This window comes from Sus scrofa, chromosome 2, assembly GCF_054392235.1.
Source record: "Sus scrofa isolate SSC_HxYL_T2T_F1_AM1 chromosome 2, Sscrofa_HxYL_maternal_Yorkshire_Landrace_v2.0, whole genome shotgun sequence".
Classification (NCBI taxonomy): Eukaryota; Metazoa; Chordata; class Mammalia; order Artiodactyla; family Suidae; genus Sus; species Sus scrofa.
Genome location: NC_139384.1, coordinates 100,826,843 through 100,846,020, shown reverse-complemented (window position 1 = coordinate 100,846,020; position 19,178 = coordinate 100,826,843). Strand labels below are relative to the sequence as shown.

At 40.9% G+C, this 19,178-nt stretch overlaps 2 protein-coding genes across 8 annotated transcripts in view; one reads left to right on the top strand and one right to left on the bottom strand.

The window, feature by feature from the left end:
- LOC110259416 (uncharacterized) overlaps window positions 1-19,178 on the top strand; it is a 171,559-nt gene that overhangs the window by 73,533 nt on the left and 78,848 nt on the right. For all 7 annotated transcript variants that reach the window (XM_085014001.1, XM_085014000.1, XM_085014002.1 and 4 more), the window contains one exon: window positions 15,003-15,151. In XM_085014001.1, coding sequence (XP_084870127.1) covers window positions 15,067-15,151 — 85 coding nt within the window. In that variant the 5' untranslated portion in view covers window positions 15,003-15,066. The remainder of the gene's footprint in view (window positions 1-15,002; window positions 15,152-19,178) is intronic.
- LOC110259415 (uncharacterized) overlaps window positions 14,977-19,178 on the bottom strand; it is a 56,240-nt gene continuing 52,038 nt past the window's right edge. Inside the window, exon 3 of the mRNA XM_085014007.1 lies at window positions 14,977-19,045. Coding sequence (XP_084870133.1) covers window positions 18,957-19,045 — 89 coding nt within the window. The 3' untranslated portion in view covers window positions 14,977-18,956. The remainder of the gene's footprint in view (window positions 19,046-19,178) is intronic.

Sequence of the window (19,178 nt, the reverse complement as noted above, 5' to 3'; positions counted from 1 at the left end):
TCTCTTATGTAGTATTCTTCCCCAAAATGCTTAACCTGAATTCAACAGTCAAATGTATCTTGTGGGACATTTTACAAAATGATGGGTCTGGATTTTTCAGAAATATCAATGTCATGAAAGTTTTTTAAGAAGTTTTAGATAAAAGAGGGTGAAAGAGATATAACAAAAAAAATGCCGTGCAAGATTCTTGATAAGATCCAAGTGAGCAAAAAGCTGGATCAGACTTGGGACAATCAGAGAAATTCAAATGTAGACTATAGATAATGTCATTGTATTAATGCTAAATTCCTTGAGTATGACAATGATATTGCGGCTATGTAGGAGAATGTTCTTTTCTAATGAGATACGTGCTGGAGGATGAAAGGGGTAACAAGGTGATGTCTGCAGCTTATTTGCAGATGGTTCAGCCATAGTAAAGTGTGGCATGTTCATGTTAGCGAGAGGTAAAAGGCAAGAAGGGAGCGAGCATATATAGCAAAATGTTAATAATTGGTGAATCTAAGTGGAAGGTATAATGAGTTTTCATTGGACTTAAAATTTTTCAAAATAAAAAGTTAGGGGGAAAGTTGAAAGTTCTGTGAGTTATTTGCCTCCATACAAAATATACAGTAGGAAATGAATAACATGGGAACCTTATTCTCTGTCCCGTAAATTGCTTGCCCTAGGCAACCATCTATTTACAAGGCTCTAATGAAGCACTTTATAACACTTGAATAAAATGCTAAATAAATGACAGATCTAGTTGTATGCATTTCCTGAGGAAGTACCTCTCCAGTTATTTAGGAATTCCACTTTAGTAACTAGACATTTTATAAATGATGTACATGAGATAATCTCAGTTCTAGAATTGCAGAACGCCAGGGGTCCTTAGCCACAGCATATCAGAGGCAATGAATGTGGCCTTTTCTTTCCTTTTTCAAAATTCCACCATACCCAAGTACATCTAAACTTAGCATTTAGCACATATCCCCCCCTCCCCTAAACTGTAGAGTTTTCCTCCCTCTAACTAGAGAAAGAGTAATCCAGCAGCTAGTGTACAGTGCTGTGTGTGTGTGTGTCCATCCTAGGCAAAGGAAAGGTTTCTAATACACTTGGTGTGTAGCAGGGCTTAAGAGTTGACTAGGGAGATATCCCAGAGAATGTGATATCTGTTGAGCTAGTGGAAGGTGGAGAGGGTAAAAGGATTTGCAAAAAGGGGTAGCGGAATGAACAAAAGCAGCTGCTGGCTAATGAGTTTACTCAAAATATAAAACAAGATTTCATGTGCCCAGAATGTCTGTGGGCTTTTCTCCCCTCATCTCATAATTCCTGTTGTTTTGCCTTTGTTTGTTGACAACAATCTAATGACTGTTTGCCTCATATATGAGTCAAATATTTCTGTGCAGATAACTAAATATTTCTGAGTTATTCTTTGACAAGAATTATCATGATTGGCTTAGAATAGACAAATCAAGACTCATCATTTGGAGCTGGGACAGAGACCGATGCCAGTTTTCCCTCAAGCACATATCTTTACAGAATCATGTGGATACCTGAGCAAAACTGGAATTCTCTTAGCAGAGAAGAAGGCAAAGAGAATGTTTGTCAGGCAGGTGGCCATCAGCATCTTTTATAAGGAGAGAATCTACTCAAGGTGTTAGGTCATCAAGTGAGGTGAAGGTTAGAAGGCAAAAATGTACTCATGCCTGTGGGCTTGCACCTCTGGGAGGTGAGGTAGTATAAAGTTAGATAGAGAATATAGCAGGGAAAGCAGATTTGGGAGTAAGAGAGTAAATTCTGTTTTTATGAAGTTGAATTTGAGATGCCTTTGCAATGTCAAGGTATAACTACACAGCAAATATTTTAAGTTCTAGGTTCAGCTGTGGATTGGATATGTAGATTTGAGTGTCATCAGCATATAGCAAAATTGAAAGCCATGGAGTAGTTAGATCATCTAAGGTGAATATAACATGAGAAAAGCCAGTGGACAGAAGAGGAACCCATAAGGGAGATAGAGAGCAGTGGTTTTAGGGGGACTGGGAGAGAGCAATTTCATCTCAGAACCTAGACAGAAAGCTTGAGAAGTGAAGCGATAGACATTGTCAAAAATAAAACAGAGGTCCATTGACCTGTGGTCTAAATATATCTTTGACGGTAATGCTTCTAAAGTCTTAGGAATGTTTTTATTTGGCTCACACTGGGTCAAACACCTACTTCTGAACCAATGTCCAAGAGGATATGGCCATCCACTCAAACCACAGACATAAGAATAGTGAATGGCACAGAGAGGAGGAGAGGTGGTGGGGGTCACCAGAATAAAAGGGGAATGGATGCTGAGCAATCAACAAGAAATGTTCACTGCCAAGGTCATTTGCTGATGGCAAGTATACTGGGAGCTAAGTAGGAGACTTAAGAAGTGTAGAGATTTGGAACAGTCCTTAAAAAATATATGGGAGCTCAACATGGCCAAGTAAGAATGACAAGTAGAAACACTAAGAATTCACCTGAGGTTGTCTAAGTTAGCGCAGGCAAGAATTCATCTACCAGTGCTTGACTATACAGGGATAAGTAAAAACAATAATACTATGTATATGTGAGGAATTGTTTTATTTTTTATTTATTTATTTTTTTGGAATTGTTTTTAAGAGTGCATATTCTGATTTATTTAATCCTCATACCAGCTCCATGAGAGTGATGTAAGGATCAAATTGTGTATGAGTAGAGGAGGTTGATCATGGCATTGAGATTTCGTTGATGGATGCAATGAAAGTAGAGGGCTATGAGGGGATCAAGCCCCTGTGAAAGCTAAGGATGGAAGTGGAGGTGAAGGGAGGCCAGTAAATGGAGAGTGAAAGAAATTGAGGCTCTGAGGGTCTCTCTCTGAGGCTGACTGGGGTTGGGAGTGAGACTTGGAAGGAGAGAGAGTTGTACCCAGAAAGGAGGATGTTGGAATCTGAGATTTTAGGAGGGTTTCAGATTCATTTCTGCCAAATTTCTATTCTTAATTCTAATACCCCAAAACACAGTTTTAAAAGTCATCAGACCAGAGTCTCTGGTTGAGTTCCAGCTTTAGGTGAGTAATCTCCAGCAAGGAATTTACCTTTTCTGAGGCCTCTATTTCGCCAGCTATAAACTAGAGATGATAAATGCTTATCTCAGAAATTGTGTAAAAATCAGGTGAAATGATGAACATAAGGCACCTGCATTATACTGTATCTGTTATGTAGTAGATCCTCAATCTACTACATGCAGTCACTACCACTCTTACATTATTATCATCATTATAAGTAGCTTATACATAGTTAAGAGAAGCTTTAAAGAAACCATGAGGGCAATCCTCAGTGTCTCATTCATCACGTATCCTTAAGACTTAGCACAACATTTGGCACACAGGAGGGACTCAGTGAATGGACGTGGGACTCAAGTTATCTGGTGCTTATCATTTCAGGGGTCACCTACCTCTAATGTCTTTGGGGAAAAATAATTTTTCTAATATCATTAAACAAGTATTTATTGAGACCCATTGTGCATCTGGCACTGTTCTAGGAAGTAGGGATATAATGGTACAAAAAACAGCTCTCATGGAGCTTCCAGTCACAGGGGAAGCAGATATTAAAGAGATAATCTTACAAATAAATGTAAAATTTTGACTATGATATGTGCTACTAAGGAGAGGCAATCAGGAGAAGACTGACCTAGTCTGCAAGTTGAGGAAAGTTTCTCTCTATAAATGATAATTGAATTGAGAATGAGAAAGAGTTAATTTGACAAAAAGGGAATGGAAGAACTTCCTAGGCAAAAGGAATAGCATATGCAGTCTCTGTAAGAAGGGGCACATCAAGAATAAGATCTGTATGGTTGAAGCAGAGAGACACAGTGTCTTTTGCTGGATACTGCTGGATAGGAAGGTGGAGGCAATGGAAGCAAGGCCCAGAATCTCCAGTCATTCTACCACTGATAGAGCGAACTATACATGGAACTACAGGACACCATCTTTCCTTCTTTTTTTTTTTTTTTTTTTTTTTGACCATGCCCAAGGCATGAGGAAGTTCCCAGACCAGGGATGGAACCCACACCAGAGCAGTAACCTAAGCCACAGCAGTGATAACTCCAGATCCTTAACTGCTACGTCACCAAGGAACTCCTAGGATACCATTTTTCTTGACAAGGTGCTGGTCTTACCAAAGAGAAATGAAGAAAAGGCTTTACTTCACTCTCTCTCTTAATTTTCCACTTATCACTAGTCCAAGACTGCTGTGAAGAGTAGAATTTTTACAGAAAGTTTTGGACTAAGAGAGGGGGAAATAAGGCATAGTTCAGAATAAAGGAGCAACTGAAAATTAAATAATGGATGCTCTTGCTCTTAAACTGTTCCGAAGTCATCTTTTACTCCAAACTCAGCTAAGATGCTAAAATAAGGCCATCCACTCTCTACCCCTAGCAACACAATCGCAGCTATCATTCCCGCTGGTGTTCATTCTGTTTAACCTGCCCAAGGTCAGGATCTTAAGCATGACTTCCACCACTACAGATGAAAGCAGAAAGCATGCACATGCCTGAAGGCGGGTTCATTTCTTCATTATTTCTTACATCGCAATGAATGACCAAGAACTCCTAGATCAGCCCACTGAAAACCAGTCAGTCGACTTTATCCAACCAAATTCCCTTTGATTAAAAAAGCCTGCACCATTTAAAACTTTTCATTCATTTAATACACATTTATATAGCCCTTAAAATGTGCTATCAACTTTGTTGGTTGGCTGACATACACAGAGTTGCATAAACCATGGTCTTTGACCTGGAAGGGTTCACAGGACAAATAATTTCGATGCAGTATCTTGTGATAGTGCTATAACTGAGGTGTGACTGCATTTTGCCGGAGCAGAGAGAGTAATTCTCCCTGGAGAAGTGGGATAGAGGGATTTCACACAGAAGGTAAAGATGGGGCCTTGAGGAACAAATTGGGCATTTCCAGAGGAAGAGAGAAGAGATGTATATTTTGGCACAGAAAGCAACATGTGGGAAGACATGTTGGAAAGTGTTACAAAGTCTGTCAGGGGAGACAAACCAGGTGAGGTAGACAAATTTTATAGCCTTAATAAAGCAATGATGTAACCAAATCGATTTGTTAAAATGGATTTCAAAGCTCTGGAGATGCCATGTGACATCATAGCTGCTTTAAGAAATTTTCCTTAGTCCTTATATATATTAGTCAAGAAAAATTCAGCCAGTCATCTTCTGTGTTTATAAATTATTTTTAGACTTCATCTAGATTGGCATTAGATAAATCAGCAATAGATTTCAAGCCTTGTGGTTTGTTCACCTCTCACTTATCATGGTCCCAAATCAGAGACCAGGAAATAACTTTCTTATCCAAAACAAGGATGAAGTAGGTATGCAGGCCTAATAAAAATGTAACCATGAAGCTGATTCAGAAAATCCAGTCAATTACTGGTTATCTCTATGTGGATTATCCACTGTTTGGTTTACTCCATTACTTTGTAATAAGAGCAACCATTTATTGAGTGATGATTGCGTAGGGAGCTTTACTTCTGTTATTATCTACCCCTCACACCTTCTTAAAGTAGATTTTGTCCCTGTGGTAGCCAGAAAAAAACGACATTTTACAGAGATTAAGTAGCTTCCCCAGGACAGAGTGACTAGGAGCAGGGACTACAATGCCCCAAGCTCGTGTCTGAAACCTGGCTCTGTCACTTACCTTGACCTTAGAAGTTGTCTGACCTCTCTATAGTCAAGTTCCCCATCTATAAAGTGGGAATATTGTATCTAAGCACTGAGAAAAGTGGGTAGCATAATTTTTTGCTGCTATGATTATTAATGGCCAGAATAGAACCTCTCAGAAAGCCTCTCTGCCAATTATTGACCAATGTAAAATTTGCCCTGGATGAAGGCAACTAGGAAGGGAAGATGTTCTGCAAAACAATCACAGTGCTTTCAAAAATAGCAGAGCAGTGACTTCAGATGAAATCTTTACTTGCTTTCATGATGTGGGATAATAGAAGAATGGCATTATCAAGCTGTATGGCTGTAGCTCTCAAAATTCAGCATATATAAAAATTACTTGTGAAACTTGTTGAAACTTCAAGTTCCTGAACACACTCTTCCCCTCCTACGTAGGATTATGGCTAAGGAGGTCTGAGTGACTAGTGAGTTTTAATGTAATGTCAACTTGGAAAAAAAAATTGTCTATCTGGTTTTTTTGTTTTGTTTTGTTTTGTTTTGCTAATTATATGAGCCACCAGCTGCAGTCCCCTACTGTTAATCTGAAGCCCATTTGGATTTCTGCAAACCCAAAGCTTCATTCTCTTTCTTGTTCTCTTGGCTCCAATACAATGCCTGGATTCTCCAGGGTCCAGAATTTAATAAAACTCAGAACTATTTTGCCTTCCTCTAAGTGCAAGGAAGTGGGTCTGACTTATCAACTTTTAGCTTTTAAAAAAATAGCTGCAATAATTTAACATATCAAAAATTTGAATCTACTATAGCAACAAGAGGAAGATTGATCATATTCTTCCGTTTTTCTTTTTCTTACAAATAGGGTAAGCATTACTAAATAGGAGAAATGAAATGAGGCTAAGAAAATTTTGCTCTTCACCTTACCCTCTCAAAAAATCTTTCTTGAGATAAATCTGGGGCAAGCAAGTTCTAACATCTTACAGAAATTATATAAAGCATCATAACTCACTCTCAGAGGACATTCTAGAGCTCAGACAAAGCTGGCCTGGGAATCCTGCTGATGAAGGGTTTCTCCCCAGGTGGATATATGCCCCTGTGCCTTCCTGTGCTGTGTTCTGTGCTCTGCACCCACCTTGGTTTCTCCACCTCACCTCTAACCAGCCCCCTAGGCAGGAGGAAACCTCAAATCCCCTCTTCCTTCGGTTGCCTCTGACAACTGGAAACTCTAGGCCAAGAGAGACAGCCTCCTGGGCAGCCTGTTTTTTTCTCTTCCCCAATCTGTTCAACTCAGTTTCCTGCCGGCAGGAGTGTTCTTTTTGTGCCAGCTTTAAACCGCTGAGTGCCCTGGGCATGGGCCCGGGCTCTGGAGCTGCGCCCAGTGCTTGGCCCAGTGGTTGGCCTACTGCCCAGGAGTTGTCAAGTGTCTGCACCGGGTGTCTGTCCCTTCAGCTGCCTGTCCTCCCATCTCCCCCTCGGAACAGTGGGATGAGAAACATCCATCCTTGTCATTTTTCCAACCCTAACCAAAAGCTTCTTCATGCCCTTGTTAAGGCAATGGGCCCAGTGTGGTTGCAAGCCCTGGCTAAATGAGGAGGGAGGGTACTGGGACTTTTGAAAGCATTTAAGGATTCCTTCAGAGCCCTCTAGTGATGATAAAACATTTTAAAGGGTCTTTGGGCCCTGAGCTGTGGATTCTTCAGAAACCAGAACCTGGATGCAACCTCAGGCCTCTTCTAGAACGTCTCCATCCTTCAGATCCTTTGGTTAAATATAGCCTTTCGGAAGAAGAGGTGGTGGTGGTGGTGGTGGTGAGGGAAACCTTGCTAATTTTAGCCTTAAAGAGCTGGTATGTGAGGCTACACCTGTCAAACTGTACCCCTAGGATGTCATACAGCCATTAAACAGCTGTCTGTCTTTCAGGCCCTCCAAACCAGCCCAGTGGGGCACACTGCAGGGGGATGGCTTAGAGGCAGAGGAGAGTCAAGTGTGTGGGATGGAGACAGAAGCACTGACTTGGAAAAGAGACTGACACAGACCAGAATTAAGGCTGGAGGACCCTGCTACATCAGAATTCCCACACCAGGTTCCTCAGCACAGAGGTGTAGGCCATATTTAAATCTCCGAAGTTGGATGGGTTCAGAAAATTGTAGAAAAGTAAACATACTGTTTAGTCACGAGGTGGGTGGTCATCACATATGTTACATATCTAAAAATTTAAGTCAGAACAACTTGAACCTTTCCACATCTAATTCCCACTAGCAGTTCTGAGCTGGGTTAGTACTGTTTATTAACAAAACCAAGGCTTCTTCTTTCCCCCTAAAAGAAGGCATTTAACCCTTCAATATAAATCTATATTTTAAAAAAAGTTTTGTTTCCAAAATCATACACAGGAGAGTCAGATTTTTTTCTAATTCAGGATTCTTTGTTTCCATTTGTAAACAGAAAGAGATGCCCAGTCTGGGTTTTAGAAAGCAAATTAAGTTTGCAGCATGGCCAATTAGAAAAATCTTATTTGTACCTTCATATACAGCAAATTTGGGGGGAAAAAAAGGACTGGTGGACCAAAAAACATATTGAATGCTAAATGTAATTGCCATGATGACTCTGACTAAAGCCACAATCAAAAGATATTCTAAACTTTAAACCCACAGTTTAGTTGATAGCTTCTTTTCCACATCTACTCATTATACAGCAAGTCATAGAGTAAACGGTCATTTAGAGCATTATTTATCAAATTCCCATGTTCACAATGAACTGGAGCTACTTTCCACATTCCACTTTTAAAAAGTCACTAAAAATTCTTTGGGTCACAGGAGTAATATTAAACATCCTGCCATGGATAATGGTAAGTGAAATTGCAATCCATGGTCCTGGGTGTAAAGATTAGCTTCACTCCAAAGCATTTCCAAATCAAATAACTTCAAATGATAAACTTAAAAAAAAAATACTCCTTATGGACAAAGAAATTTCATAACTTTAGGAAAATATGCACTTTTATGCAATATTAAAGTGTTAGAAATATTTTTTATCCATAAAACCCACAATTATTATCAAGGGTTTACTAACCCAGTTAGGATTTTAGAATCTTTTCTGTCAAGCTTAACATGCTATACTTTTTGGCTAAACAAATAAACTCATTATAATATCAACACATAATTTTTTACAGCAGCAGCAGCAGCACTTCTAAACATGTAAAAACATGTCACAGATTATAAAACAGTGATTGATTTCAAGTGCAGTCAAAGTAATCTCAGATTAAAACTGGCATCAAGTTGTAATAAGCATATTCACCTACCAAACAGCACTAGAGATTGGACTGGTCATTAAAAATAAAGGAAACCAAGGAGGACACCAGAGTATAGTATTGTGCGTGCATTTTTTTAATACACATACACACACACATTTATATATAATATATACAAAATTATATATATATATGTGTGTGTGTTTTCTTTTTAAGAGACGGAAAATCCCAACCAGCCCTATAGGAAGCAGGAACATCTCTCCCTCTTTCTCTCTCAGAACTGCTTTCATTTTGACCCAAATTTGCTGGCTTACTTGAAATGATTTTACCTTTCTCATTAGAAATTCATTTGAAGTAAAACTGTAGAATCTTGAAATTTAGAGCATCAAAAATTATTTATCTTAAGGGAATGGATTTTGCCATTAATTAATTTTATACACTATTTCTCTTCTTTTGTCATTCATTTGGTGTTAAGTTTTGCCAATTTAGTTTAATGCCAACCTGCCTGGGAAACCTACCTTTGCAGGCAGATGTCCAGATCAAAAAATAGCCTATTTTCATAGGAGAGATATATGCAAACATTTACACATCACACAAAATAAGGTTGAAATGGGTGGGGCCACTTGATTGACATCCATTTGTCACTCTCATTGGAAAATTTCATGGGCAGCTTCCAATATGCTTAGACAAATTTAGATGAATGGAGACTCTGACTAATGATGCCATTATCCATATACCAAATATAAATGAAGGCCTAAAATCCTGAGTCATTCATGTGAGCCGCTAAAATGACAGAGGAGGGAAACTTAGAAAAATGAAAACAAAATGTCTTGAGGTGGCAAATTAATAAAAAGAAATAACATTCACATATGTAAAAAGAAACATGCTTAGTTTGGGCGAGGAGATCCAGTAAAGTCCAGAAAACAGGGCCAAATCTTATGAATTGCAAAAATTGCATTATGTACAATCTTTTTAGCAATAAAATTATTTTAACCATCAATAACTAAGGGTTGTTATTTTAGGAGAATGAAGTCAATACATTTGTTTTCCTGAGGCGGGCAGGGGCAGTATTGTGCTATTCATGAACTTCATTAATATTCATTAATTTTTAAAGCAGTTTGGTTAGCTTTGGCCATTATCAGATATTTTGCTTTTAAATAAAAAATAATTCCAAGAACTTCATTATTTAAAAATGTAATTAGCATGAAATTTAAAACCTACATTTTCTCTAGCAGACATTGTTCATTGGAGGGTGTATATTTTTCAGAAGGTCCTGTTTTAATTGAATTCCTGGGGTAAAATTCTAAAAATCATAGTGACTAAAATAACCTAAATGTAACCAAAAGTAAGCTGAAAATACTTTTTTTAAATGTTGGAATTAATTTCCACTTTAAAGAGTACCATAGTTGACCCAATTAGCTCTGCAAACGAATTCTGTTGTTTGACATTCTTTAGCATTTCGCTGTAGACTATTTTCACCCGTCCACTACCTTAGATCCCCAAAGAGTCCAGCACACATTTAGTGATATTTACCTTATGAAGTAACTAAATCCAGATGAGCATAGAGCTCACATCACTGTAAAAAGAAATTGTTTCCTCATGCTTGCCGCTCCCATTCAGGGACTAGAAACTGCAAACTGAAAATTATCCTTGTGCAACTAGGAAATTGTGGACAGAAATGCAAAATAGTTTTATTTGTATATAAGCCCAGCCATAGAAACCATACAAAACCTTGCTCTGCAAAAGTCCACCAGCCTTTGTAAATCAGGCTTTTTACACCATGACAGATTAACAACCAGGGCAAAAAATTCATGCACGTGGAGTTGGAAATGGAATCCTCCACATGTCCTTCTTGATTCATGTCCACACTGAGGTACAATAATGTTGAGTAGTATTTTGTGGGTTATAAGAAAATAAATAAATAAAAATGAAAGTACCACCCAAAGAAAAGAAGTCTGAATAATTCAGGGAGATTTTTGAGGCATGGCCAACAGGAAAATTCACTGTAGAGAATGACTAAACTTTCAGGAAAGCACACTTCTTTGTGTGTTTTTATTTATTTATTTATTTATTTATTTATTTTTAGGACTGCCTGCTCTAAACTATATTTGAATCCGTTTGATTTGCATTTGTCAAAAGTAACTTACAGTGCCAGAGAAACACCTCAGTTACATTTTCTTTAGATTTTATTTTTAGCTTTGTGTTTTATTTTGTGTTTAAGATAGGCTAGCCCCTTGGGACTAGCACAATTTTCCTGTTTATGGTAGTTTGAAAAATAGGAGAAAGTGTCTTGCTTTTTGTTACCAAAGATTCATGACTGTAGTTATAATTTTCTAAAAACAGTTAATAACAGCCTACCAACAAGAAGAGTAAATCCTGTACCTGGCTCCCTAAAAGGATTAAATCAGCCTCCCCACCATAACATAGTGGGATAATGGGCAATATTCTCTGCAGAGATAGTTATTTACTCTATAACTTATTTTTGAAGAATATAGAAAAAAAATTTGCTGCATCCACAAGTGGATTTCCAGTCCAAGAGAGATTTGGGGCTGCCCATTTTAGGGACACTGAACCCTTTCAGCTGCCCAAATCTGACCAGACATTACACAGGGGATACTTGCAACCCTCTCTCTCTGATCTCCAGGGTCTGAATGCAGTAAGTGGCCTCCCAAACAAGAGAGAAAAGTTAGTATCAGCGTCTGAGTTCCAACTCCTCCACAAAAACCTGTGGCCCTCAAGTGCCACCAAATCCTGAATGCCTACGTCACAACTCAGCAAGTCAGGCCTTGTCCTCTCCAGTTTGAGAAGGATTAAAGGTGCCCAGATAAAACTACGGAATGGAAAGGGTTAATCAGAATCCTCCTCTTCCTCCTCCTCCCTCCGCCCTCCTCCCCCGCCCCCCCGCAGAGCCAGAGTATCTCAGCAGGGAAGCGACTGGAAACCACAAACACCCAAGCTGGGTAGCAGCAACTCTGAACCTGCAGACTTGGCTCAGGGAAAGGAGTCGGTTTAGACGAAATGGTTTTATCAAGGTATCTGAACAGACCCATCAGAGACAGAAAAGGTGGTGCGCCCCTGCCCTCATATCGCAGGAATTTCTTTTATGTTGCAGTCGAAGCCTCCAAATACATTTTATGACCCTAATGCCCTTTATTCCGATAGCCCCCGAGAGGTGTTTGTAGAACTGTCCAGCAGGAGTTCACAACGCAGAGGGAGTGTAGACAGCCCCCGCCCCCCTCCCGCCGTTAAGTGCCCAGCCACGGCGTCCAAGTAATCTTTGCTGAGGGGTGGGCCCGCAAAGAAACAACCTTCGCCCCGGTCCGTGCATCCTCCAACCCAGCGGTGGGCAAGAGGCTGCAGGACAAATTCGCTGACCCTGGCCCGGGCTCCCAGCCCCCTTCCCCTAACACCAACATCCCCCACGCCCTCCTCGGTCCCTTCCCCGCTTCCCATCCGGGGGCTGTCCCTTATCTTCCCCAGAAACCTACTGGCGCTCTGAGCGCCCACCAGCAAATTCCTAACAGCCCCAGCCTTCCAGGAAAGCAAAAGCAAAAAAAAAAAAAAAAAAAGACCATGACATCACGGGCAGGTTTATTTGGGTTTGTTTGTTTGCTTGTTGGCTCGATTAAATACTCGTGGAAGGTGAACGTACCCCACACAGGAGAAGTTTGATGTTGACAAACTTCTGGTGGCAGCGAGACTGTGTCAGCACAACTTCCGGGATAATGAGAGCTGCTTTGCAGGGAGCGCGGCAGCGGCGGCGGGAGGCGGCCACAGGACGGAACAGCAAATGCTATTCAGCCCGAGCAGTTTCAAGCCGCCCGAGCTGGGGAATTACTGTAGTCGAGCTACGGCTCTTACCACCGGCGCTGGATCTGGGCGCGCGTTAGGGGGGGAAGCTGCAGGCACAGGGCGCCGAGAGGGGAGCTTTCAAGTTACTTTGCTCCATCTCTGCACCCGGCAGAGGCAGGCAGGCTGCGTGGTAACTGCCAACATCTTGTTCCCAGCTCCTTTGGGCGGTCGCCCTGGAACCAACCAACTTTTCTCTCCCCCAAAACTCCCTCTTTGTTTCAAATAGGACTCTCCAAAATTTATTCTTGGGAAGACTGACAGCCGGGGTCAAGAAACAGCTGTTGAAGTTAATGTTTCTTCCTCCCACTTCGTCTGATGGTTGTGCCCTGCCAAGACAAAGTGAGAGGCACTGCCTAGTGGCTTCTTTAAACAGACAAGCATTTAGCCAAAAAAAAAAAAAAAGTGGGGGAAAGAGGGGGGGATATTTTCCTGCTTAACATACAATCTGATCAGAAATGCAACAGCATGTGCCTTTCAACTTGTGCTGATTACTCGCTGAAAAGATGCTGCATCTTTTAGTTTTGAACACTTTGAGCATTGGGGGCAGGGATGGCAGGAGAGGTAGTTGACACTTTTCAAATTTTAGTAAAGGGGCAAAAATTTTAAACCTTCCTCTGACCCACCTGTCCCCCTCTAAGAATGGTAGAATGGCCTTGGGGAGTGGGAAAAAAAGAGTTGCATTCCTTTGCAAGGTTTGATTCACATTTCAAATTCCATGTCATTATGCAGAATAAGGGCTTTCCTAGACCTAGGCAAATTGTTTTTATTTGGAGACCTAGGCCAACCGGAACCTTGCTTCCAGCTCCTGGTAGCTCTGGGTGGTTTTCTCCAGATTAAGCCTGTCTCCTCTCCAGTTCCCCAAACCAACTCCTTTGCCCTGAGGGCATACTCAGGGGAAAGCTACCTTGTTTTTTCTGCTTTCTTGGGGTGCAGGTTGGTTTTAGCACAGCCCTTCCTCTGCTGACTGTGCTTTTTAGGGTGCCCTGTTGTCTGCCTGAGTCTCCATCCCCTGACTGAGCCCTCTGCCAGTGGCCAGTCTCTGCAGTGGGAGTGGGCAGTTGGGAACTCTGTTCCTTCCTTCCACATCAGAGAGCTTAAGCACTCTTCCACCTGACCTCTTCTCCTTTGGGAACGCTCTGCTCACTTGGCCTCTTTCAGGCACAGTCATATGAAGACATAAAAGGCCTTCCCACTCCACCACCAGGTTATCCTGTCACCACATCGCAATGCAGTGCCATCACAAAGTGATATTGCATCAGACCCAAGGATATTTTAGGAAGCGCTCAAGCTGGGTCCAACCAACCTTCTGCGCAGGCATCGGGGGCCACACTGCCAAAATGAGGGCTGCAGAGCTGCTGGACAGGTGGCAGTGATGTTCTCTCTATTCTCAGCTCCATTAACCACTTGTTCCCTGACTCCAGCCGCCCCCACCCCACAACTCCGTGGCTTTCCCACCTCTCTCTGCCTAGCTCCCAGTTACCTTTGTTTTCCCTTGTGTCTTTTTGCAGAGTGTTCCGGTCCACCTTCTGAGGTATTTCCTGTTTTTTTGCCTATCATGGTCACTCACTGAGACCTTGATTAGCATTTATTCTTATTAACTATAAATCCTCTGAATTACACTGGAAGTTGCACTGGCTGCCACACACACCGGCCTCCAACTTGGGTGTCTGCAGGCCTCCTCAACTTGTTTGACTTGGGTGAACTTTTCTCATTCTCTCAGACTCGGGATGGCCCAGCTGGGCTGGCATAATGGCAATGGCCAAGAATCCGTGCACCACCCTCAGCAAGTGCCCCCTTCTCTGAGTCCTGCTAATGCAATCCAGCCGCCAATTGACTTAAATTCCTTCCGATTTATTGTTCTCAGTCCTTAGAGTGGCCAGTGCTCAGCATCGAGCAGGGCTGTGAGGCAGGCCTTCGCTGATTCTGAAGTTGTAATTTCCTACTACTGGCTCCTGCAGTTTTATTACAGCCTCCCTTTTTTCTAAGATTGACAGACATAAACCTCCAGTGTGGAGGCCTGCAACAGCACCCTTAAAGGCTTCTTTGTGTGGAAATGCAACCTTAGGGCAAAGTCGGCCAGGCTCCAGGAAAGGCACATTTTCCTGCTACAGGGAAGCACTGTGCTGGGACCAACCTTTGGATTTCTTCTTCTCCTGGCTACCTGGGATCTTCCCGGGGACAATGCTTCCTTACTCTAAGTAGAATTTTTTTTTTTTTTTTCTTTTCCAAGGGGATTTTGGCGGCTTGGGAATACTGTAAGAGAAGACCTGTAGTGGCTGTCCAGGCAACTCTACATGCAAGCAGAGGCATCAGATGATCTTCCTACAGTGAGTGGGCCTCTAAATGCACCCACTCCTGAAGCCTGCAAGCACCATCCAGGTCAGGATGCCCCCTGGTAGGGGAGCTCTTCTTGGAACTAATGCTACCCTTCCCAGTGCCTTCCTGTCACTTAGAGGATGTGATCTACTTATGCAGGTGTTGGGTTAGACAAATTGCTCCAAAAAGCAAGGGGGAAAAGATACAGAATCTTAATTTATCATGCAGGATAAAAGTCAAATTTAAATCAGGTAGAATTATGAAAGGATTCAGAGCTAGTGTCTTTTTCCAAAGGAAAAAAGGACCTAAAGTATCATCTCTGTTGAGGGTTGGTGAGGTCAGGAAGGAAGCAGCTCATGTTTGAAGGGTTTTTTCTCTCTACCTTTTAAATGTTCACTTACATTTAAATCAATCAAATAGAATAGTAATAGGAAATTCAGATGTATATGATTAGGTCTTAACTGTTCCACATAGCTAGGTACAAAAAAGAAGATATATGAACGTATGTTCTTGTCACGACAGAGGACCCCCTGCAGGAACTGGGACTGTGCCTGGATTAAGGGACAGGTGAGGCATAGCTGGTTAGAGAAGAGAAATTTGGAATCAGGGAGAGTTAGGTAAGACACAAGTACACTTGACATGCAATCTAGTTGAGATGCAGTCATTTCCTCTGTAGCCCCAGGAGCTGGAGTTGCTGGTATAGAGAGAGTCAAGAACATGAACAGTGAAGGAAGTGGAACAGTGAAGGAGATGTCTTTACATAGTATTTGAGATTACAGAATATGGACAGAAATAAAAGTACACAAGCAGTTATTTTCCCCCTTCCTTTTTCATTCTAAATTTAGGCAAGAGTTTAATTTAGGATGAAAAGTCTCCATGTTGATTCCTCTAGCTTCTCTTCCAGTTATCCCATCCACACTCCAGTTCTGGTTTTGGGCCGAACTGCAATTGTCCTTTGCAGGGAATTGCATGAACTCTTGTACTGGTTTTCTAATGTGGGAAAATGTCAACTGAGGAGGCGAAGACCACCAAACTAGTTTCATTATGACCCAAGGTACACTAAATCCAGCCCTTCAGTGGTGGGCGACTAGCCCAGCACACTCTTCCTCTACAGGACTCATTAAAATGTTATTTACATTTTACAGTATGGTCCCAATCCAAAAGTTGGGATTTTATCTTGGCAAATAGAAAAAGAATACTCTTGTGATTTCTGGGCCTGCGAAGCTTTAATGTCTACTGTGGACCCGTTGGTGATTTGCAGAATAAGGTTGTATCATTTGAGGGTGAGCTCTCCCCATTTCAGTTCAGAGAAGTTGGCAGCAAAGTAGAGAACAGTTGAAAACCCATGGTCACAGCCAAACAGATTTTAACTTTCACCTTCCTCTTAGAAGTGAATCTTTTGTTTATCAAAAGAACAAAATCAACAACTCTGAAGAAAGCATGTTTCATTCTTTGGTCTCGAACCTTCAGCAAAGCTGATGACTTCATAATTATGCCGTCTCCTGCCTCAGAACCTTCATTCATGTGACCAGAATTGTTCCAGAACAAAAACAATATTACAAATCCCAGTCACTTTTAGGTAAACCAAATTGTCTGGATTCTTACCTCAACTGGCCGAATTAAATTAACATTTTAATGATGTGTTTCCGGCATTGTTCATGCTTCATAAAGAATAACTCACTTTATTTGACTGAAGGCAACACAGCTAAGCGATTCTTAAAAAATGAATTATTCCCAGATCTGAAATTAAGTTTCCTTGAGTTCTTCTGAGGCAGCAAATATTCTTCAGAATCTACAAGCCCAACTATACGATGCCACCACCTTCCCAAGATGACCATTAAGGATTCCATCTAGAAGTAGTTATGAGAATAATTTTTTGCAAAAGCAGAGGCTATTTCTCAAATGGCAATAGGCCAAACATCTAAGACCTCTGGAGATGCTTGACATCTTGCCATGTGTCATCACAATCACATTGTGGATAGGGTATTCTCGTCTTCAGTTTCACTGACTACCGGTAAAGGGCATGTGCAGAATAAATAGTGATTCAAGCTTAGAACCTAACATGCCTACTCACATTCCCTGGAAGAGGGTGCGGGGAATGTGTATCAAAGATGGCATCAGCTCTTTACCTGTCAGTGGCCTGATGATACCCATCTGCATGCCACCTTCCTTCTGTGGTTTGTAAAATTCTGGGATTATTGTGATGACTATATGGGACTTTCAGCTGAAAACAGTGAGCCCTAACTCAGCTGCAAATGGTGAACAACAAGGTCAACCTCAGGCGATTTTTTTAAAAGAAAAATTTAGAGGAAAAACGTCTACTTAACTGACTCAAGAAAGCTTTTGTAGCCAGATAGCCATCTCAGACTCTAGCAGTTACACACTATATTTGTTTTCTAAAGGTGCTTGCCCCCCCCCACCAAATGCCATATCAATATAATATTTTCTTCTTTATTTTTCCCTAATGAACAAGTGAAAACAGAAGTTGTTTTCCCCTATCTGTTCAGAAAAGTCACATGCCAGTCTGAGAATAAATACACAGGGAGTCTTCAAACATAGAGGTCTATCAAGAGGGCTTTCTTCAGCATTATGCGTCCAACTATAATCTACATATAAATACAGCCATGGAATGATCTAAATATAATCATGCCGGTTAATAACTGCCATCATGTCTCAGCACTACACTAACAGTTGACTTTTTTTTCAGGGACATTTTTCACAAGGTAAGTTACTATCTCTTGGCAGGATTTATTGCAGATGTGACAAATTAGAACCTCACTTAAGATGTGACTACCAGGTGGATGGCCAGGCTGGGCCCACTCACCAATAAAGTGATTTGTTCTGAGGCAGTCATGTTTGGGATTCTGATGCTTCTCTCAGCAAAACTGCAAATTTTTATTTTTCACAGAACTTTGAGGTTGTCCATAAGTGATTGCAATGTTCAATGCCAAGTCCTCACATTCTCAGAGATAAAGAGGGCAAAGAAGGAAAGAAAGAATGTGTAGCTCATTATCCACAAGTGATTTTTCCTGTAGTTCAGAATGTTGAGAGTTATTTAGAAATTTTTCAAGGCGATGACTTCCAGCCATTTTCCATAAAAAGGGGTATTTTTGCATTTCATGTGCTATCCCAAGAGTGGATGTAAGAAGCAGTTTGTTTTTACTCTGCAACAAGGGAAGTGACCTAAATAATTTGTCTTGCATTTCATAAAGACCACAGTAGTGAACTAAAACCTTTTTTTTTCTATATTTGGTTCTTCTCTGATGCTGTTTTGCAAGCTAATACATATAAACTTTGCCTAAAAGTTCAAATGATTTTTTTTCTTTTAAAACTGTACACTTTTTTAAAGTTTTTAACTCTTCTGGAATGGGTCATAAATCCAAGCTAAGCTCTAATAATAGTTAAGTCACACTTCTATTTCAGAGTTCTAAGGAACAGTGGTATAATTAAGTGGTAAATAACATGGCATACTGCATTATCACTATAGGTTATGCTATAGAGTACATTTAAAGCACTTTTATCCTAGATAGTGAAGACGCCATCCAAAGTGAGTCAGTAATTCGGGTGTCTCAACAGCAAACTGTTTAAAAAGTGATTTTTGTTGCAGCTGAATTCGGAACCCAGAGCACTTCTGATTATCTACTGCTTAGGCAGCATATAGGCAGAAGAGCAAGTGCTACTCTGTTAAAATGTGCTTCAACTCTGCCCTAAAGGGAATTTTTCCAGGAGTAGAAAGGAAGACCAAGTCTACAGAAATCTTGGCAAACTCTTATCCAGGACGACTATATAGATTTCATGGATCTTTCTCTTGTTGGCCAGCGGGTATTACCTTTCTCCAAATTCCATTCACACAGCTGGTTTCCTCTTTTCACCTGGGGTAAACTTCACGGTAAATATACACATCAGTTAGTGCCATGCCCAACATTTCTTCCTTCCAGGTGATGGTTAGCTTGTAATCTGCAATGAGGAAGGAGTGGGTCATAAAAAGTAAGAGGCAGGCTCTACTGTAACAAGTGCTGGCTTCAAATCCTGATTCTGTCTTAGCAGAACGTCACCTAGATCCAGTCTTAAGTTCCTCATTTATAAAACA